This window comes from Xenopus tropicalis, chromosome 2, assembly GCF_000004195.4.
Source record: "Xenopus tropicalis strain Nigerian chromosome 2, UCB_Xtro_10.0, whole genome shotgun sequence".
NCBI lineage: Eukaryota > Metazoa > Chordata > Amphibia > Anura > Pipidae > Xenopus > Xenopus tropicalis.
The window spans coordinates 103744414-103767526 of record NC_030678.2 but is presented as its reverse complement, the minus strand read 5'-3'; the positions used below and the strand labels follow the sequence as shown (position 1 = coordinate 103767526).

At 38.1% G+C, this 23113-nt stretch overlaps 1 protein-coding gene across 2 annotated transcripts; it reads left to right on the top strand.

The window, feature by feature from the left end:
• The first annotated feature begins 282 nt into the window (after positions 1-282).
• LOC100486773 lies at positions 283-21322 on the top strand. 2 transcript variants are annotated; one of them, XM_031896986.1, is made up of 14 exons: positions 283-471; positions 6761-6853; positions 7279-7345; positions 7566-7630; positions 8730-8781; positions 9985-10031; positions 10635-10677; positions 11623-11684; positions 12463-12573; positions 13349-13424; positions 14666-15891; positions 18307-18361; positions 20213-20303; positions 21053-21322. In XM_031896986.1, the coding sequence occupies exons 1-14, from the start codon at positions 364-366 to the stop codon at positions 21069-21071; spliced, it is 2115 nt and encodes a 704-aa protein (XP_031752846.1). In that variant the 5' UTR covers positions 283-363; the 3' UTR covers positions 21072-21322. The 2 variants fall into 2 exon arrangements, with proteins under 2 accessions (XP_031752846.1, XP_002932330.2); XM_002932284.5 differs by having other exon boundaries at positions 284-450.
• Positions 21323-23113: the final 1791 nt, after the last annotated feature.

Genomic DNA, 23113 nt, shown 5'->3' with positions numbered 1-23113 from the left:
TTAGTTTATGAGATGCCAGAATATAAAATGGCGGAAAATAAGTCTTAGCACTCGAGAGCCTATTGGTGTACAGAAGGGAATATCAATCAATAGCCGAAATCATCTATAATATAAGTGTTGTCTTCATATTTATTTAATTCTATGGAACGAAGTTTATTTACAGGCTGTTCATGAACCAAACATGTATGACTCCAAACTTCCAGACATACTGTAAGCACTTTTCGTCAGTCTAAAAACACAAGTAGTTTACGCATGCCCAGTTGCTCTGACCCGTTACGTCACTAGAATTACGCTTTCGTTCCGACCAATTGCAGATCGGGAAGCCTGGCGCTGATAGTTTGAATCGTACTTCTGGCTCTGGGGATGAGGGTTGATGGTAGCTGTAGTAGTATGGATTGTGGTAGAGCATATAAGAGTAGACGGAATGAGAAGCAACAGCCCAACAGCAAGGTAAGAGGCACCTGTGTGGTTGTAAGTATTTGTGCTACGGCCACGTTACTTTGGGAAACACTATATGTGCTAAAGAGTTGTGTCAAGGGAACTGCCCATTTTTAAATGGTTGTGATTGCCTACATTCTTGTTTCAGAGTGTCCGTCTCTTTGTCTCTGTAATCACATGTACCGTTTATAAGCAGCAGTCGCATGGTTCCTAAGAGTTTACGGCAGGTGTTCTTTGCCTGACGGTAGCCTCGCTTTTCTGCAGTCCCAGAGATCTACTGTATGTGATCGCTATGTATCAGAAATCCCAAGTACCCAGTGTTGTCCTCTGGTAGCTAATGATCCAGTCCTGTATTCTACTTTACACCACATTTAGCATAGAATAAAGTATAAAAGTATAAGTTCATAATGCCAGGAGTGGATCAGTCTTAACATTTAGTATGACATTGATAGTCTGAGACAATTTTTAGCTGGTCTTCATTTGTATGGTTTTCAGTCATTTAGCTTTTTGTTCTGCAGCTCCTCCAGTTTGGTATTTTAGCAGCTTTTTGGTTCCCAAGGTCTTATTTATCCTAACAACCAGGCAGTGGTTTAAATGAGGGATGTGAATATGAATAGTAGAGGTTCTGCATGGAATGATAGGTAATAAATAGTAACAACCACCATAGAATTATAGGCTCACAAAGCTATAGATTTTGGCTGCAGAGGTTGGTGGGATAGGAAGACTTCTTTGCGTTTGATACGGTTGACCACTCCCTCCTGATGCAAATTCTGCATTTGATTGGTCTCCGTAGTCAAGCTGCATCCTGGATCTCTTCCTACCTCTCTAACCATTCATTCACTGTCTCCTATGCTAACAAAATCTAATCTCCAGTTCCTCTTAATGTGGGGGTACCCCAAGGCTCTGTACTTGGGCCGTTGTTGTTCTCCCTCTACACGCTGTCCTTGGGAGATTTTATCCGTTCATTTGGCTTTAAATACCATCTATATGCTGATGATATCCAAATTTATTTGTCGACCCCTTCATTAACAGTTGAAACTGAGACTCAAATCTCTAACTGCCTCCTAGCTATCTCTAACTGGATGAACCAACGCCACCTTAAACTGAACCTAACAAAAACTGAACTAATGATCTTTCCGCCTAAGCCAGGTCCTACCCCCCCCTTTTCTATCTCTATTGATGGCACCCTCATTAACCCTGTCGATTCGGCACGTTGTTTGGGAGTGATCTTTGACTCCTGTCTCTCCTTTTCTAACCACATTAACTCCACTGTCAAAACCTGTCACTTTTTCTTACGCAATATTGCCAAAATCCGTCCCTTTCTCTCTACTGCAACAGCTAGGCTGCTCATGCATGCTCTCATTCTGTCACGACTGGACTACTGCAACCTGCTATTAACCGGCCTCCCTAACTCCCATCTTTCCCCCCTACAGTCTATTTTAAATACTGCTGCCAGAATTCTCCTTCTCTCATCCAGGAGAGTTCAGGCCCTTCCCCTGCTAAAGGCCTTATCGTGGCTTCCTATTAAACAAAAAATATCTTACAAACTCCTTCTCTTAACCTTCAAAGCCCTCCATTCCTCTGCTCCTCACTACATCTCTTCCCTTGTGTCTCCGTACGTTCCTGGCCGACTCCTTCGTTCCTCGCAGAGCAATCGTTTGGTTGCGCCCCCCACTACTACTGCGGTTTCCCGCCTTAAACCCTTCTGCCTTGCTGCCCCTTACATTTGGAATGCCCTCCCTGATTTCCTCCGGAGAGAATCCTCTCTCAGTCTTTTTAAAACCAAACTAAAAGACTACCTTTTGGAGCACTCACCCAGCACCTGATCTGGGAAATAGCACTTATATTGTACTGTCACCCACTGTGACCTACAGCACTTATATTTGCCTATTTGTATCTGTAAGTTACCTTCCCATATAGATTGTAAGCTCTACGGGGCAGGGACCTCCATCCTCTTGTGTCTTTGACTCTTAACTTATTGCAACTGTAACTGTATCTTGTATTTATTTGTATTTATTGTTATACTTTGTATTTATCTATTATCTTATTAACCCCCTGTTTGTATTAATGTATTCTACTGTACAGCGCTGCGTACATAAGTAGCGCTTTATAAATAAAGATATACATACATACATACATTAACTAATACAAGTGTAAAGTATTAGGAGCAAGAACCACACACAAATTGCCATTTTTCTTTTTAACCCACAATGCAGTGCCTTACCCAGGTTCCAGCATAATAGCAGTTAGAGCCAAAATGTGAGAATGCAATGAGCCAGATTTAGTGACCTATAACAACCAGTCAAATGTTTATTATTAAGCAGGTAAATACTATTTCTGATTGGTTTCTATAACTGTATCTGTAGTGGGCTTTTCACCTGTGACTAGCAGCTAGCTGCAGGTGGCATCTCCAGTAGATGCCACTCCGCATATTGCTCTTTATGTTGCTCTGGCCTCTAATGCCGTCAGCATTAAAAATAATTCTATAGCCAGAGTAGCTTTAATTCTGTATCGGACAAAAATGTTGTATGATTGTATTGTAGTACAGTACCTGTATGATAGACAACTAGTTTTTCATTCATTTGTTTCCATATTGTAAATCTGTTTAATTTACACCTGTAGCTTCACATAATCATATTCATCCCACAGCACATCCTACAGCTTTTTGTTTCTTGTCACCAACAATACATCATGTTTGGAGTCCCAAATTCCCCCCCCCCCCCCCTCCACCTCGCCTCCAACTGTCTCCTCCCACGCATACAATCCTACCTTTGCAGCGTGCAGTGTTCTGGCTTAAGTCACCAGTTAGTGGATACACTTGCCAAAGATGAGAATTACCCCAACGTTTCGGCAAATAGTCTCTTGAGAAAGGCTCTTTGCTGAAACGTTGGGGTAATTCTCATCTTTGGCAAGTGTATCCGCTAACCTGTGTGTCTCCTTTTTGCCTATGCACATTTTTGTGGTATGTATCTTACAATTTTGTGTGTTATTTTTTGTAATTAAAATTGATTGCTGTTAAACCTTCTGTATATTATATAAAGGATTATTACTTTTTTAATACTACCACTGTGCTTGTGTTTTCTGTGTGCAAACCCTTATTCTATATAAAATTGTCTTAGGTACCCTATATGGGGGTACAATTTTTGGGTTTTTTGCACCAAACACCTATATTGCTTTTTTGAGTGTGAAGTGATTGCCCTCCATTTATTTATATTTATTAAGCCTGTCACCCCCCCTATAGGGGCCACTGACAGAATGGACACAGTAATGAGGGAGCAATGCCCCAAGGTTCCTGTTGCCCCCCATGATCTTCAACCATCTATTACCAAAAGTTGAGTTTCTACTGTACATACTAGTTGGTATGTGCCAAAGAACAGTAGCAGTGCCATATTCGGAATAAGGGGATTGAGAACTGGAAATTCTTGGGGAGGGGTCAGACTAATCATGGAGAAAAGAATGAATCAAACACAAAGCATTCTTACCTGCTGTAAAATAACAGCAGGTAAGATGGGCCATCTTCCGTCCAAAATAAAAGAGTAAAATACAAAAAGCTAATTCTCTACTTCATTGTTGAGTATGGATAGTACTTTACTGGGGATTTGCAGGTAGGCGGGCAACCCCCAGAAATGGGTAATGGGGGATTGTGGGTCCAGAGGAAAGGCTGCCGCTTTCAGGTAAACAGCGGAACAAAGTGTAGCAGTAGCAACACAACTCAACGCAATGGGGGATAGTGGGCAAGCCAGGAAAGCTGCCCCTTTGTGGAACCCTCAAAGAAAAAAGTAGGTGACAATCTACCTGTCTGGTAAGTGTTGTGCAGGGCAACCTGAGAGGGGAAGGTAGGCTGGGAAAAGGAAAATGTTCTGGATGTGAGCACCACAACGCCTGCTCTGCAGGACAGAAAAGGCAATTTTTTTAAGAGAATGGAGTGAGAGAATTAAAGGGGACCTATCACCCTAAGAAATAATTCCAATTTCTTTTTTATTGTGTTTGTTAAGCAAAAATAACTTCACATACTATATAAATGATATAAATCTTTGTTTCCTTCAGTCTTGGGAATATACAATCACAGCCAGCAGGCAGCTGCCATTTTGTGGGCACTGTTAATAAGGCAAGCTTTGTATCACCCCAAAATCGTGTGTATGTGCCAGAATGGGGGACCTGATGCCCATACCCATGCACTGGTTACACTATTAGATAGTGAGAAGGTAGGGAGAATGTGAGTGCTGAATGGAAAGTTTAAAGGAACAGTAACACCAAAAAATGAAAGAGCTTTAAAGTAATAAAAATATAATGCACTGTTGCCCTGCACTGGTAAAACTGGTGTGTTTGCTACAGTAACACTACTATAATTTATATAATAAGCTGCTGTGTAGCCACGGGGGCAGCCATTTAAGCTGGGAAAAAAGGAGAAAAGGCACAGGTTACATAGCAGATAACAGATAAGTTCTGTAGAATACAATAGTGTTTTATCCGTTATCTGCTATGTGCCTGTGCCTTTTCTCCTTTGAATGGCTGCCTCCATGGCTACATAGCAGCTTATTTATATAAATTATAGTAGACTTTCTGAAGTAAACACACAACTTTTACCAGTGCAGGGCAGCAGCATATTACATTTTAGTTACTTTTATATACTTTCATTTTTTGGTGTTACTGTTCCTTTAAGGAGTTGTCTGTCCCGCCTCTATGCCTAAGGCATAGAGGCGAGGCAGGCAGTATATGATTAACAGCTGGGAATTTTAAATGCTTTTATATTGGGTTTGAATGTGTTAATATAAAAATGAATTTTGGCTTCATGTTTAATTTGAAAAGGACTTTTATTATACTGCTTTTCATGTCTGGGTGACAGGTCCCCTTTAATGGTTATATTTGATATAATGTAGTGAATTGGTGCCTTTTCTGTCACCCACATGAAAGGGACATTTTGTAGTTGTGATATGGTGACAGTTCTCCTTTAGGTTTCTTCAGTCAGACTTTCTTCCTTTTTACTGAGTTTGGTCAGTAGATGGCAGCATTACACACCAGCAGCTGTAACAAACGTTTCCTTGGACTTGAAAGCATTGTAGCCAGGTGCATCCAGATCACATAGTTTGTAAAGATCTCATGCATTTTCCAGTGGGAGTTCGGACCATATGTTTTTGGAAGTCATATCTCATCTATCAGATCACACAGTTACATTACCTGTATAATGGTCAAGTCAACAGTTGGTAAACTATTGGTGGCTAGTAGCATTGCTTTGTATATCCTATATCCTATGAACATGCAGGTGTTGCAGTAATGTTATTTCAATTTTGAATCTGCTGCTAAACCTTTTTTTTTTTATTAATTGAAGTGAGGGATATAAGCAGCTATTAGTAAGTAAAAGCACATAAAATTAAACTATGGTGAGCACAGTGGTTAGCACTGCTACCTTGTAGTGCTAAAGACTTAAGTTTGATTCCAGTATAGTAATAACTATCAATTTAAATCATATCTTTGTTACTTGTCCTTTTTAAAGGACAAGGAAAGGTTAAAATAAATTAAAAGTAAGTCTAAAGGCATTCTTTTTAAGTACTTACTGCATATCTAAATTCCCAGATCCCTGCTTGCTTCTCTGAGATATGGTGCTGGCAGCCTACAGCAGTGTGAAGACTACAGTGACATCACTGAAATCTCTCTGGCCTTCCTGTAGGCTGCCAGCGGCAGCCTTCCTATTCTCTGAGCATGTGTGTAACTTGATCCTGTCTCCTGTTCTGAGCTACACATGCCCACCAGCCAGTCAGAAGCGGAGGGGGTGGGAGGGAATGAAACACATGTGCAGTATGAAGCAAGGAGGGAAAGGGAGGGAGAATACCTTTTTAGAGATGGCTGCCTGTTCTAGAAAATGTGAAGTAAGTGTGACTGAGTAAATATTTGATTAGGTGAGCCAAAAGTGTAGCGTTTTTACTAAACAATAGGAGGACTATTGGGCAGTATGCTTTTTAAATTTTGACTTGCATTCTCCTTTAAGCACCAGCTGTGCAAGAATAGAAAAAAATGTGTAAAATCTTTTACATGATTGATAGTTCAGCGTCCAAAAGCAGCTGCATTATTTGAAAAGCCACAGTACAGTTTACGCTGGACACAAAAATAATTAATTTCTATGCATCAATCATGTATGCACAGAAATCAATGCAGCCAAAAGCATATATCTAACTAGTTAGCCACATGTGATCTTAATAATCTTAAAGGGGTGAAGTGGCTGACAGAATCACATGCCTTCCAATCACTTTATTTGTGAGCAGTGACTGGTGTTTTTCATCATATATCTTACAACACTGCTTAATGTACACTTATATTTTAACAGGTCTGGGATGACCGTTTTGAGTCAGACTTCTTTGTTTGTCTGGACAAAAATGAGAAGATCTTTCAAGCTCGTATGAGACAGATTCTTGAAAAGGTTTGTATGTGTTCTACATGAAAGGTCCCCAGACTGTGAGCCCAAACCTATTGTCCACATACTGTTTTTGTCATGGACATCTTAGGAATAACTAAAATGCCCTTTCTTGACTTCAGCCCCATCTCATTAATTTCAGAGGAAACCATCTGGCAAAGGAAGATGCTTACACTTCCCCCATTTGACAGTGTTGGCATCTGACATGCAGTATATTTCCCAAATGAAATGAATGTGGCAGTGGGCATGGAAGTTAAATGCCACATGTCCCCCATTGATTTATTTTAGACAAAGTGCTACAGAAGAACTTTGTAAAGATAAAAGAATGGCCTGGCCCACATGTGCTTACAAGAGGATTGTATCATATATGGGAATGGGACACACTATGATTCATAACAGAAGTAAATGTATTTATAAATTTCTCTATACAGTACAACAAACCCTTTGAAGAAGACGTGCTTGTGGATATTAAAAGCCTCGCATACATCACTCCAAATAGTAAGTGAAGAGTTTTGTGGTTTTTGAGTCAGTGGTACATAAAGATTGGTTGTCATCTTAACACTTTTTATTTTTTGGTGTTGTTGGCTCTTACATGATATATATGGATCTGTACTACAGAAGTACACTCCTAATGTGTAATATATAAAAAATTGTCTATTGACTACCAATCCTTACCTTGTGTTTTGTGTATTTTGTTTTTTTTCTTTCCTTCTTTAAGAATTGCTATCTCAGAATTTTGATTCAAAGGCAAGTTGCACACAAAGAACACATCCAGGCAGAAAGGTTTGTTCTGTCTTTTAACTTTTTAATTTTGTGGTAAAAAGCATAGTTTCGATTGTAGTCTGTATTTTCTAGCATCAGTCATGAGCTTTTTCAATTATGCAACTATTAGTATAGAACAGTGCTGTCCAACTGGCGGCCCGCGACCCCCCTCTGTGTGGCCCCCCACCTGTCTGGCTGCTTTGATGGCTTACCTTTGAGTAAGCTTTAAATGGTATCAGTACTGAGATTAACTGCCCCCCCTGCATGGTTCTCACCTCAGATTCAGGCTGTAATCCCCCTGTATTGTTTAAAATGTAATCCCCTGTGTTTTTTCACACCTTTAAATACCTGCATTGTTCACCCCTGCAGTGTTCACACCTCAGGCTCAGACTGTAATCACTCCCATTGTTCACTTCTTCACACCTCAGACATAGGTACTGTAGGCAGAGTATGGCACACACAGGAAGGGTAGGGCAGGCAGAGTATGGCACACAGAGGCAGCATAGAGAATGCAGAGTATGGCACACACAGGCAGGGTAGGACAGGCAGAGTATGGCATACACAGACAGCATAGGACAGGCAGAGTGCTGCCTGTGTGTGCCATACTCTGCTTGCCCTATGCTGCTTGTGGCAGGTGAACCTGGCAGGGGTTTGTTGTGGGAGTTTGTTAGCAGTTGGAAATAGCCATTAAATGGTCCCAAAGGTGTGTAATTATGTACTGGGGGTTGCTATGCTATCCACAGGGGAGGAGGAGGCATATGGAATTTAAGGGTTTCCCAAGCATTTGGGATTTTGCTGTGCTGCCACCATTGTGATAAAATAGGTGTGGTTTGAAGTGGGTGTGGTTTCAAAAAGGGGAGTGGTCAAAACTGGCTTCCATTAATGGCCCTCCACCATGTATGCTAGAGAAATTCCGGCCCTCGGCACCGTAGAAGTTGGACAGCACTGGTATAGAAGGATCACTGGGCTAGTGCATTTTTACCCCAGCCCAGAGAACAAGCTTTTCATTTCATTCACTGAGGGATGTTCTGGGGCTCCAGAAATTAGACTAGATGCCAGTTAAATAAGCAATCAGAAAATGTTTGTCTTTTACTAATTTTTAATTACTTACTTTTTTTAGGAGCAAAAGTCTAAAGCAGCAGTAAGTGTGTGCAGCGAGACATTCCTCTATGGTAAGATGTAGGCTTGGTGTATTATGCATGTTTAAAGGGGTTTTCCAGCCAAAAACTATTTTTTCTTTGCATATTTTAAGAAACAGGTATGGGACCTGTTATCCAGAATGCTCAGAACCTGGGGTTTTACAGATATGGGGGGATTTCTGTAATTTGGAACTTAATACCTTAAATCTACTAAAAAAAAAAACATTTAAACATTAAATAAACCCAATAGGGTTGATTTGCTGTTACTAAGGATTAATTATATCTTATTTGGAAGGTACTGTACTATTATTACAGAGAAAAAGAAAATGTTTTTAGATTCTGAATTATTTTAGTAAAATGTCTGAGAAATGACCTCCTAATTCGGAGCTTTCTGGCTAACGGGTTTCCAGATAACGGATCCATACCTGTATAACCAACTTTTCCCATATTTGCCACTCTTGGCCTAACTTACAAAAACAATGTTGCAAGCCAGCTGATAAAAGCTGATTTAAAAGAACTGGAAGAGACTTGATTAAAGGAACAAAAACACCAAAAAATGAAAGTGTTTTAAAGTAATTATAATACAATGTACTGTTGCCCTGCACTGGTTAAAGTTCTGTGCCTGCCTCAGAAACACTACTATATAGTTGATATAAATACCCCGCTCTGTAGCCATTGGGGCAGCCATTCTAGCTGGGAAAAAAGGAGAAAAGGCACAGGTTATGTAGCAGCTTACAGATAAGCTTTGTACAATACAATGGTGTTTTATCTGTTATCTGCTAAATAACCTATGCCTTTTCTCCTCTGAATGGCTGCCCCCACAGCTACACAGCAGCTTTGTTTACTAAACTATAGTAATGTTTCTAAGGAAAATACACCAGTTGTATCAGAGCAGAAGAACAGTATATTACATTGTGATTACTTTCATACACTTTCATTTTTTGGTGTTAATGTCCCTTTAATGTTACACTGTTTTATGAGTCAGACCCAGAAAGCAGAAAGGGATAACTGCTTTTAATAGCATTTACATTCGCAAATAATATCACAAGCGTTGAACGTTTTTAATTGTTTATTGGAAAGGTGCTTAGAATTACCTTATATTTCTTTAAAGAGAAAAATACAGTTTTTAAATTAAGGGTCCCTTAATGTAGTTCTTATTTCTTTAATAATTTCTTTAATAATTCTTAGTACATGCAGTTAAATTACAATTACATTTCCTTTTTAAATCGAGTGAAGATGGTGTATATCACGCTGATGGCAACAATGACTCCCAGCTGGAAAAGGTAAAATTACACTTGTGGGTTCTCTTGTATTTGTTAATAATTGCATCGAGGGTGCTAAACAACACCAGTGCATGTGTCCAAAGCAACCAATCAGTTTGATTACTGACTGGTTGAAAACATTTTCTTGCGAATTACAGCAGGTGCAGTATTTTTTTGTTTTTGTAACAATCCCATTACATCGCCATATTGTCACTTTAGCACCCATCACTAGAACTTTACTACAGGGGATTCTCATAACTGCGGCCATCACTGTACCTGGTTAAAAAAAATTCAAAGTGGCACAGCAAGGTTGGCAGGCACCATCTTGCATCACTTAAGTTCCCCCACGTGAAATCTGGAAAGAGGCAGAAGAGAAAGGCAATTCATTTAAACACTACAAAAATAAAGACCAATTTAAGAGTTTCTAGAAACAGAACATTCTATAACATATTAAAAGTTAACTTAAAGGTGAGCTACCCCTTCAAGGTGCAGAAGGTATTAGTTCATGTGCCATGGTTCATAGATGTTCAAAATCTGACCTATCATTTGTCCTTCACTGTTTCTTATTACTCGCTAACAATTTACTTTTAATACTCTTTCCTTTTACAAAAATGACATTTTAAGGAATCTGATGATACAGTCTGCAATGAGACGTTTATCATCTCTGGTAGGTTTTTGGGTTTTTTTTTTTACTCTTTCTGTTTTCAGTAGAACACTGGGAAGGTTATTATAAATGTCATACCTTAATTGCATTTATGACTAATGGAGCTGTTACAAATTGTCATGGAAATTCCTACAAAATTGTTAATAATCCTCATTTAATACTAGCCTTTGCACCGCTGTGATCACATTCCATAGTTACTTTTATATACTTTTACGTGATTCCACACACTTCCAGAAGTTATGCTGTTTTAAGCAACTGCTTATATAATAAATCAACAGACTTATCCGTTATCCTAATAATTTTTAATTTAAGGTTACTTATCAAATTCACATATACATATGTCAAGATACTGCCGTTTTACCTCTTTTACCGTGATATTTTGACATTTAGTTTGTCACTCACTGATCACCTAACCGTAAATAATGGTGATTCTAACTGTAAGGGCTCTGGCACACGGGGAGATTAGTCGCCCGCGACAAATCTCCCCGAATTGCCATCCCACCGGCGAAAATGTTGAAATCGCGGCGCCGCATATGCAATCCCACCGGCAATTTATATTTTCGCCAGTGGGATGTCGTATCGGGGAGATTAGTCGCCCGCAACAAGGGAGATTTGTCGCAGGCGACTAATCTCCCCATGTACCAGAGCCCTAAGAGGTGTGGGAGTAAGACTCTGTCCATTTACTGGCTGATGTAGCCTAACATGTCTTTGTGTTCTTGGTTTGTGTGGGAGCACAGAGCCTCCACTGAACAGAAAGGGTTGGACTTAAGTTGGTCATACACATTAAGATTTTTAAAAAATCTTTGTTACCGTAGAACCAAGCTATCTTGAAATGATTGTTTAAAAGTATGATTTGCCCATCAAAATAAAACGACCATTTTTTTGATCCAATTTGCAAACCTGAGAAATATTACAATTTTCTTTCAATTGTGGTTTTATTGAAAATAGAAGGAAATGCAAGTGGATGCCATTTGGAAGATCCATGCAACTCACAGCTGGTTGAATTTAAGGTAAATATTATAAATTAAGGAGTAACAAAAATTGGGGGGAAAAGGTATGAAATAAGGAGGAGTAAGAAGGACTTGTCTGTCAATGGACAGGCCAGTATTCTGTTTTGACAGCACAGTCTTTGTGCAATTATACTAGAAATGTTATCCAAATCAGTTATCTTAGGGCACCACACATGCATAAAAAAATCATAAAGTCCAGCTAGAAAATGATTATAGTGTTTGCAGGGTCTAATTTACAGACCTGCAGATCATCACACAGCTTACTGTAAGTGCTTGCCAAATAAGTGTTTTTTTTAAAACTTTTTATTTAAAAATGAAAAAAAGTTTATTGAACTTCCAGACACTATGGGGCAGATTTACTAATCCACGAATCTGAATCCCGAATGGGAAAAAATCGGATTGGAAACGAACATTTTTGCGACTTTTTCTTAGCCGTTACGACTTTAGCAAATTGTTGCGACTTTTTCGTATTGAGCACTCGTAAACGGCGGGCAAACCTTTCCGACTTTGCATGATTTTGGAAGCCTCCCATAGGATTCAATGGCACTCTGCAGCTCCAACCTGGCCCAAGGAAAGTCACGATACTGAAGCTTGAATGAATCCGAAACTTTCGTACTCGGCGCGACAGTATGATTTTTTTTCGACAATTCGCGAAAAAGTCGCGACGGCGATGAAAAAATCACAAAATACCGATCATTACGAAAAAAACGCATTTGGATGCTTTAGGTCCGTTCGTGGATTAGTAAATCTGCAGCTAAATGTATGTTTTCCTTTACAGGGTTCATCTCCTTTAAAGCATCTTTCAGAAATGAGGCATGGGAAGACATATGCTGCAAATGTGGATATAATTGTCCAGACAAATGAAACTTCGATTCCTAAAGCATTTGCTGTAAGTATATAGTTTAACAACTTTCATATTACAGTCTGGGATAAAGTATGGTTCACGTGCCTACATTTTTTTTTTTTTATTATCTAGCTGTCAACTTTTAACAAGTGCCACGTGATGCATTCATTTGTTTGTCTTTACATGCCATTTTCACACACATAATATCCAAATATATTTTAAAGGAACAGTAACATCAAAAAATTAAAGTGTTTTAAAGTAATTAAAATATAATGTGCTGTTGCTCTGCAAAAAACTGGTGTTTTTGCTACAGAAAAGCTACTATATAAATAAGCTGCTGTGTAGCCACGGGGGCAGCCAATCAAGCTGGAAAAAGGGAGAAAAGGCACAGGTTACATAGCAGATAACTAGTAGATAAGCCCCATATAATGGGGGTTTATCTGTTATCTGCTAAGTAACCTGTGCCTTTTCTCCTTTGAATGGCTGCCCCCATGGCTACACAACAGCTAATTTATATAAACTATAGTAGTCTTTCTGAGGCGCAAACACCAGTTGTAGCAATGCAGGGCAACAGTACATTATATTGTTATTACTTTTATACACTTTCAGTTTTTGGTGTTACTGTTCCTTTAATCACACCTTATCTAAACACTGAAATTCTGTATTTTTGGGACAGAGATCTCTTCCTCCTGTGTCTCTTAATATTTTGTTGTATGTTATTATTTTTCACTATTACAATTGTAAAAATGTAGAAGTAGTGCTTTATAAATGATAAAATATGAGCAAATAAAATAAATTTTTTGTCTTGTCTTTTGGAAAGGTTCAGTGCACAGAAGAAAATTCATTTTCTTATAAAGTCTCTCCACTGAAATATGGAAGGAAGACTTTTGACCACGGTAAACTAATCAATACACCCATTATTGACAACATAGTATCATAGAAAGTAAGGTTGAAAAAAGGTACACGTCCATCAAGTTCATGCTTATATATAAACTACCTACTAGCTGATCCAGAGGAATGCAAAAAAAAAAAACCTTTCTGAAGTCTCTCTAATTTGCCTCAGAGGGGAAAAAAATCCTTCCAGACAAGACCTCTCCCTGGATCAACTTGTACTATGAGCTGTCTTCCATAAATTGGTAGTTTTACAGTCAGGTAAAGACATGAATACTTAACCAACACATTTAATTACCAACACAATTTATTTAATAATTGCCATTTTAAAGGATCTAAACATATTGGCATATATATCAAAAATATTTTGATATGAGCCACCATTTTGTGCTGGTCTGTGTGCTCCCTTAGAGATCACTTGACAGGAAATAATGCAGCTCTGATTGTAACAGGAAGAAGTGTGGGGGTAAAATACAGGGCCATCTAGATCTAGTCTAGCGTGTATGCTTGCCCTTGGTTTGTGTGTGAGCATGGTGAATTGTACGAGCCAGAGGACAGCCTTTAGTAAGTAAAAGGGCAGTTTGCTATTTAGGAGTACCCAATGGCACGTACTACTAGAAAAGTATGTATTAATGAAAAACATTTATTTAAATAAAGCAGGGTTTTACATTTTTTATGCAGTATTTTTTTATAGAGACCTGCAATGTCCAGGCATATATTTTCCCTTTAATGGTCACAGAAGTGGTCAGGTTGTTGGGAAACCCCCCACAATATTCTAGTTGCTTACGTCCTACAGATTAGACTTGTTGCACAGCAACTAATCTCCCCGTGTGTCACTGCCCTTAAATGCATCCCCTGTTTTGCTGAACCGAATACTTTTAAAAATTAATAAGCTCTGCAGAGAATAAACTTGATCTTCTGTATGTGCAGGCAGAATGTTATTAGAAGAATGCAAAATCTGTTTTGTTTTTTTTTTGCACTTTTCTTTCTAGCAGACCACTTATTTATATATACTAATACAATAAGTTTTCTAAAAAAAAAAAAAAAATAAATAAAAAAAAAATAATAATTGAATCAACACAGCAAACACATTTTGACAGACAGCCCTTTGTCAACTGATATAGAATCATTAAAAATAACTGGAAATATGTTGTGCCGACAGAGAATTTTAATCTTAACAATTGTTGTCCTTTTAATTTCAAGTATAAAAGTTACAAGTCAATCCTTGTTTGGTTTTTGTTTCTAGGCCATACAGCAGATATTTCTCTGCAATATCTCAGTGCCAGAACTGCACACTGTAATGCTTCTCCTATAAAAGTGTCTATTTCCTCTCATCTAAAAAGTTTTTTTGGAAGGCACCACAGAGATGTGTCCACAGTGGCTGGCCATCAGACTTTGAAACTTTTGAAAAATGAACCAGATGAGTATAACTTTGGTGACGACGAGGATTCAGATTCCCCAGACCCATTAGATGTTAGCCTGGCTGATTACTACCCAAGTATGATTGTTTGCCTCAGTCGACTCATGGAAATCCCTTGCAAACAGCAAGCAGCTGCAAACATAATTAAACACTACAGACGTCGCCTTTGGTGTTCCAGTAAAAACAGACCTGATATGAAGAAAGCCAAGAAACAAATTTGCAAATCAGCTAATACTAAACTGGTTTCCAGCTCAAAACCTAAGTCGGTGAAAACATCCAACACATTTCTAACTGAAACTGATAAAATCATTACTTGTCGACATAAAGATTTTGAGGAATCTGGCATAATTGAATATAAAGAGAGAAGAAGACCATTTCATTCCATGTCAAGCCATAAAGCCACATTACCAGTTGCAGAACAAATGTCATTTTTAACAAACACAGTTTTACTTCCCAAAGAAAAGCCCCTCCCAGACAAGTTTTTCATTCCACATTTTAAAAATGCCTCTTTGCCACCTAAATATGAAGTCCCAAATTGTGTTCATGGGGACACCAAACTCCTAAGCAAACTGACATCAAATCAATTGGCCGTGGCTTTGCTGAATCAGAAGCAATTGAAGTATGATGCATTTGTGCCAAAGGATTCACCAAACAAGTTTCAGATAAAAGCACCTCAGAGAAGTGTTCCTTCATTAAGAAGACGGCACTCTTTTTCAACACTCCCTGATAAAAGCCAGAGCACATACGATGGTGCCTTTGAAACACTATATAAGAAACTGCTTTCAGAGGGTTCCCATCAGAGGTCTTTACCCCCAAATACCCAATATCCATTATCAGATACAGTAAATGCTCTTATAAATTCGCCAATATTAAATAAAGGTAAAAGACCAGCAAGTGAAGATCTGCCATTTTCAAAGTTCAAGAGACACAGGAGTGCAACTGAAACTTTTGTACTTGACACTTCAAACCCAAAGACAAATGCTTTACCTTCTCAGATGAAAATTGGTGGATCAGATTTATGGCATGGCAGTAGTTCTCAAAGGTGGAATCCAGTGAGTATTCTGAAAAAGTGGCATTAAATAATGTTATGTCATCTTAATATTTTTATTGAAAAAATGAACATGCACATGGAATATATGCCAATTTCCCCCTAAATTCGTAAAATTAAGTAAGAAGGGGTGTGGGACCCTTAGGGGCATATTTATCAAAATGTGTGTTTAGAACTTAATATATCAAAACTCACCAAGATTCTATTCATTGTTATGGGATTTCTAAGAAGTGTATTTATCAAATGGTGAGTTCTAATTTTCACTCATTGATAAATACACTTCTAAAAATCCCATAGGAATGAATAGACCGGGGGTGAAATTTGATATATTAAGCTCTAAACTCACATTTTGATAAATCTGCCCCTTAATATTAGAGGGGTGCAAATATGTGATGAAAACAGGGAAACAGCAGAGATTCTGAACTGTTATCTTTTGTTTGTCTAACCAACTGAGGAACCAGCTAATGAAGGCTTTCTTTTTAATAGACCCAATATAAAAGTATAACTATTGATGGATGGGTAACTCAGGAGGAATTTTAAGTGACTAGAACGTGTGATTGTAAACAAAGGTCCATGACTGGATGTATTAATTCCAGGGTACTAAAAGATCTTAGCTCCGTGATCACTAAACCTCTTTACTTAAAGGGGATGTAAAGTCATCCCATTAAACTGATACTGTCATGATTTTTATGGTATATTTTTTATATCTAAATAACAATGTTTACATAGCAAATAATTCACTTTACCATTTAAAGTTTTATTCGTGAACCAACAAATGTATTGTTTTTAGTTGAAATATTGATGTGTAGGCAGCCATCTCAATGCTTTGTGCCTGAGTCTAAGCTTTCAGAAAGAGCCAGCGCTACACATTAAAACTGATTTCAGGTAAACAAATGTTTGTCCTACTCCCATGTAACTGGAGTAGTTGCAAGCCGCACTTGGATTTCTTACTTTTACGTGCTATTCTATATCTACTGGGAGCTGCTATCTTGCTGCCTTCCATTGTTCTGCTGATCACCAGCTGGGAAGGGGGTGATATCACTCCAAATTGCAGCTCAGCAGTAAAGTGTGAGCACAGGTCACCCTGGGAAATGAAGAATATGGCTAACCCCATGTGAAATTTCAAAATTAAATATAAAAAAAATCTGTGTATTTGAATAACAGTTCAATACAGGATTCTGCTGGATAAGCTCTATTAACTGATGGGTTTTGCAAAAAAAAAAAAAAACATGTTTTCTCATGACAATATTCCTAAATTAAGGGATTCTGGTAGAATCCCTCAAAACAAGCAGCTTTCCAATATTAGTGCTTTATTTATTTTTTCTTACAGTTGTGAAGATAAGACCTGGGGTTTTCAGCTCTAAAAGGCAGCCTTAGCCAGCCCTTTCTCAGCTGTACAAGAAACTTAGGCAGTTGCCAGCAGTCCTCTCACAGTGCAGCCAGACCGGTTGGAATAGCCAATACACAGGCAGCAAACGGACATACTTGCCTCTGATTGGCTCCTGCTGCACAGAGAGGACTGTGCAGTAGGAGAAGAAAAAGATTACAGTAGAAACAAAGCAAGGGGCTGACTGGTTGCCTAATTTCAACAATAGTAAAAAAAAATAATGCTTGTTTTTAACGTAACTTAATGGGGATAACTTTACATCCCCTTTAATCTTTCAGCGTATGCCATCCCACCGGTGATTTACATTCTACCCGGTGGGATGGCATTTCGGGGAGGTTAGTTGCCCGCGACAAGGGAAATCTCCCCGTGTGTCACAGCCCTTATAAATCTCTGGTAAGGCCTCAACTTGAATATGCAGTGCAATTTTGGGATCCAGTCCTTAAGGATATTAATCTGAAGTAAGTGCAGAGACGTGCAACTAAACTGGTAAAAGGAATAAAAGTGGTTTTCTGGATAAGGGATCTTTCCATAATTCTACTAAAAATAATTTAACCGTTGATTAAACCCAATAAGAATGTTTTGCCTTCAGTAAGGATTAATTATATCTTAGTTAGAATCAAGTACAAGGAGCTGTTTTGTCATGACAAAAAAAAGGAAAAAAATAATGTATTTGCCTATAATGGAGTCCATGGGAGATGGCCTTTCCATAATTGAGAGCATTCTGGATAACAGGTTTCCAAATAATGGTTCCTATACCTGTACTTCTTTTTTTTCCAGTACTTTGCATCCATTAAAACAAGGCACCAGATCATGTTAAAAACTTTCTACACAACCAGAAAACCTAGCTAGAAAGGCTAAATATCAATGTAATCACAATAGCCCAGCAACTTACATTTACGGTAGAGGTTTTATATAAAATGGAAATATGCTATCATTTTTAACCAGAGTGTTATGCCATCAGGTACTTATGCTCCAGAGCAGCAGCAATCATTTTTAAGTTCCCTTAATTTATTTTGTTTGTTTTATTCATAGAAAGAACATCCTAGCCAGCCAGTTCTCTCACTATTCCGGAGTCCAAGGTCTTCAGGTATCTAATTCATATTTTGCATTAAAGTATTATAAGTATATATAAATTAAAGGGGTTGTTAAATATGAATATGAACAGAGAAGGGCCTCAATAGAAAGAAAAAGAGTAACAATATATAGTGTACTAACTAAAAATGATTGGGTTTGTACCTCAGTAAGTTGCTGACTGCACAATAAGTGTGGGAGCTACTAAGCGAGTGTTAAATTAAAAAACCAAAAGGAATTTAAAACAAAAAAGGTATTATATGAGTAATTACACCTGGGAGACTAAGTACTCAGTGTAAATATGAGTTTCAGTGGGTTTGCCGGTCTCGCTCAGTGTGTATCATATTGTATGTATGTGATCCTGGAGAAGCAGTTCCAAGCAGCATTTACTTGTGAGAGATGCAGGTGGGTTTTTCTCTTGGAATCTGAAATGCAGACTTTAAAGGGGGATCTTGCTGCACTGCTTGGTGCTTTGGGGAGGAGAGGAGGCTTATGAAGAAACCACTTGCAGGGGCAAATGTAGTGGGGGGTGGAGAAGGGACAGTGGAGGCTAATGGGGGAGACAAGTTTGTGACAGTCATGAGGGGAAGTAGGGGGGCTGGTCCACAACTTAATTTAACTTTTAGTATGTTTTAAAATGGCCTATTCTAAGCAACTTTTCAATTGGTCTTCATTATTTATATTGTATAGTTAATTAGTAGGGTAAAGTAATTTATTTGCTTTCTTTTTCTAACTCTTTGCAGCTTTCAGATGGGGATCACTGACCCCAGTAGACCTAAAACTATTGCTTTGTTAGGCTACAGTTTTATTGTTATTATTACTTTTTATCTTTCTATTCCAGCCCTCTATTTATATACCAGTTTTCATTTAAACCACACCCTGGTTGCTAAGGCAATTTGGACCCTAGCAACCAGAATGATGATGATAATACGTAAAACTAGAGAGCCGCTGAACAAAAAGTGAATTAGCTTAAATACTCCAACTAATAGAAAATGAAGACCAATTGCAAATTTTCTCAGAATATCACTCTCTACATCATACTAAAAGTTAACTTGAAGGTGAACACCCCCTTTAAGAAGTTAATGTAGAAATTTTAAGAACCACCCGGCATGGTTTAATTCGGAAGTAAAACAGTCAGAGAGGACAGAAGCTTTATTTAATGAATATAAATACTAAAACAAGCGTGGTAAAACAGCAATCCGGCTAAAACTAACACCAAAAGGTTTTTTAAAGGGCACCCATCACCCTCAAACTGTTATAGGTAAGGAAAATGTTTGTAGTGCTATATAGGCATCTGAAGCCATATACCTAACCATAAATTATAAAATTTACATGGCAGCTAAATTCATGATTTACAGCCAATAATAAATATTTTGGAGACGGTGCTACTTAGTTAAAAAAAAAAAAAAAAAAAACATTTGGCATAAATATTTGTATTTAGATGAGGATGAGGTGGCTAACATTTGCTAAAAATGAATGCAGCATGCCTATGGGGTTATGTAATAAAAGGCACTAAGTTTGCCCAGGAGCAGTAACCAATAGCAGCCAATCAGCAAGTAGCATTTACTGGTCACCTGTTTAAAAACAAACACCTTATTGGTTACTGCATCTGGCCAGACTTAGTGCCTTTTATTACATAACCCCATAGGTGTGCTGCATTCATTTTCAGCAAATGTTATCCACCTCATTCCCATCCATGTTTGTTTTATATATGGGGGCTAGAGTGTAACTGATACTTGTGTGTTTATCCCATAGGTAAAAAGTGGTTATATTCTGAGCTTCCTACCTAATTCTGATAGATGCACTTATATCTGCCTTTTATTGTTATTGTTCATCTGTTGTATTGTTATTTGTTTAATTTTTAAAGGTTCATTGTCTACCTGGCTCTATAGTAGAAGTCCAAAAAGTGTAGAAACATTCAGCCTGCCTTCTACAACTGTGAAGAGAGCAAGTTCCAGGTATTGTGCTCTGCGTAGTATTGTTGAATCTGTGCTCCATTAAGCTTTTCCAGTGTCCTACCTATTTGCAATATTGATGTCACATTTTTTTTTTCTTATTGTGGGAAACGGTCCTTAAAAAAGAAGTAAACTTTTTTTTTTTCCTTTGTCTTTAAAATTACTCTGAACAACCCCCAGAATAACATCCCTTAGTCTGATCTGGTTTCTGATTTATAAGTTGTAATCTCCAGCTCTTCCTGGTACAATGTGAAGCCCCGCCCCCTCTTCCTGTTTAGCTCTCCTCATCTCTTCAACTTTGCAGCTGAAGAGGAGAGCCTTCTGTGCATATCTGACAGAGAAGAAGCTGTCTGGGAATGCACAGAGAAGCAGGAGCCATTCTGCAGCAGCAGCTTTTTTTCTGTGCCCATACATAACTGCCTGACTCACTGTGCATTCCCGGAAAGGTGCTTCTCTGTCAGGTATCCACAGAAGGCTCTCCTCTTCCACAACCCTGTAGTCAGAGAGATAAGGAGAACTGAACAGGAAGAGGAGGCGGGGCTTCACGGTGTACCAGGAAGTAGACAAAAGGAGCTGGAGATTTCAATTTATAAGTCAGAAACCAGATCAGACTGGATGCAGGGACTAAGGTATGTTATTCTGGGATTGTTTAGAGTAATTTGAGAAATAGAAAAAAAAAGGTTTACTTCTTTAAATTTTACTCTAAAATGTCCTTGTTCTTCCCCTGTAACATATTTTTTAACTTTCTACAGGAAGCTGAACTATAATTAAAATTCTGAATGAGCTGCTGAGAACTGCAAGACTACAATGTGACGTGAACAGTTCTTGGAGAGAGATTTATTTTCTATTCTCCAACTGTATTTTATTCTGTCCAAAAATAGCTTCTTATCAATGTTCAAGTAATTGTAACTCTCTTATGACTTATGTGTATTATAGTCTGTGATTTTAATTACAGCTTATGTCGATTAAAAGTATACAGTGCTGGTCTATACGTGTGTCCTAAGTTCTCCCAGAAGTGGAGGGGAAACACAGGTATAGAGCTGTTTTTCTTAAAGGAACAGTAACACAAATATTTAAATACCTTATAAGTGACAAAACATCTCTAACATTAGGTCTATCCTTTCCCCCTTTGCCTTTTTTAAATTCTTCATGTAGAATTTTAGTGACAAACTGCTCCATAGCAGCACAACGAAAAGGCGACTGGTGCTTGAATTCCTGTGTGCACTGACCCGGAAGTTGTCTTCGCATCAGAGGACCTTCGGCACTTAAGCTTTTTATCAGGGTATGCAGTTTAAATTTATGTTTCTATTTCTTCGGACAGTTTGGGGGGTAATGTTGCGATCATAAATTTCAACTACCATAAGCTGATAAAAAGCTTAAGTGCTGAAGGTGCTCTGACACGAAGACAACTTCTGGGTCAGTGCACACAGGAATTCAAGCACCCCTTGCCTTTTTGCCATGCTGCTATGGAGCAGTTCCTCACTAAAATTCTACATGAAGCATTTAAAAAAGGCAAGGTGGGATAGGCTGGACCTAATATTAGATATGTTTTGTGACTTATAACGTATTTAAATATTTATGCGTTACTGTTCCTTTAAGAGCTTCGCTGCATGTATCCATAAAACTGCTTTTTTGTAATTTTAACCTTCTGTCCAGAGTAGTAACCCATTGCAATCAGTTGTCTGTTATCTTTGATTTATTGGTTAATGGCTGTAAGACCAACAAAAGAAAAAAGTTTGAGTGGAAGCTGTGGATTCTCGTTGGCTGCTATGAGTTGCAACTGTGGAGTAAAGCCCATAAATTCATGTAAATGACCTTACTTTTTTGTCAATAAGCTGAAGATCAGCTATCACTGAGCATGTAAATCAGCTTATTTATAAATAACAGTCATCTAGTTCGTATAAGATGCTAAATGCTAAATCTGATGTATTTCATGGCAGATATAATTACTGCGTATAAACACCTTGATTGCTGAAATGCCAGAGAAGCTGGTTATCACTGTAGCAGTGTGCCATATAGTATGGTTAGTTCTCATAAAAAAGCAGGAGCTGCACTGGATATAATGCAATGGACTATATAAACAAATGTGTCATTTAGGAGAAGCATTTCTAAATATACATGCCATCAAGGTTATGCTGCAATAGAGACATCTGTTTTTAGCAGTTCCATTCCTAGGACCTGATATTGTGGCCAAGGAAACCTTTTCTTCCCCCCCTGCAGCAAACTGACTGGTTAAAGTGCTCCTTAGGCACTCAAGCTTTTGATTTGAGGCTTCTGTAACCCTGTAAACAGACCGCTTTCGGGGAAGAAAAAGTTCCAGTGTCAGGATACTGACTCCTAGTGATGTCACTGCCGTGGTAATACTTATCTGTGTCTGGATACCTTTAAATAAAAAAGAATCTACAAACATTGACAAAATAACCGTTTTGTATAAGCATATAAATGTGGTTGTAATATTTACCTAGTAAGAATTTAATCTTTGTACCAAATGCTTTAAGGTGCTCTTATCTCTTTTAATATAACTTTTCTGGATATATTATCCATGAAAAGCATCCTTGCAAGTTAGTTTAACTGTTAATTATTTGTTATGGGTGCACTTACCTTTATTTAGCACCAAGGCCATATTATCTCCATTGTATTTGTGTTTTGTTTCAATCTTGTCATTTTAAACTTATTTTATGTCATTATTCATTGTGATACCAAATGTAAAGAAGCCTTTTATTTTATGGAATATACTTCCCAAACACTTGTAAATATTACCAGTCATTTCAAACACAAACCTTTTACATCTTGAAAGGATTGTATTTTTATTC

Coding starts and splice junctions, on each gene's coding strand:
- LOC100486773 (XM_031896986.1), top strand. CDS start 364: ATGAGGGTTGATGGTAGCTGTAGTAGTATGGATTGTGGTAGAGCATAT. Junction 8,782..9,984: donor CAGCGAGACATTCCTCTATG/GTAAGATGTAGG, acceptor AATCGAGTGAAG/ATGGTGTATATCACGCTGAT. Junction 12,574..13,348: donor CGATTCCTAAAGCATTTGCT/GTAAGTATATAG, acceptor TCTTTTGGAAAG/GTTCAGTGCACAGAAGAAAA.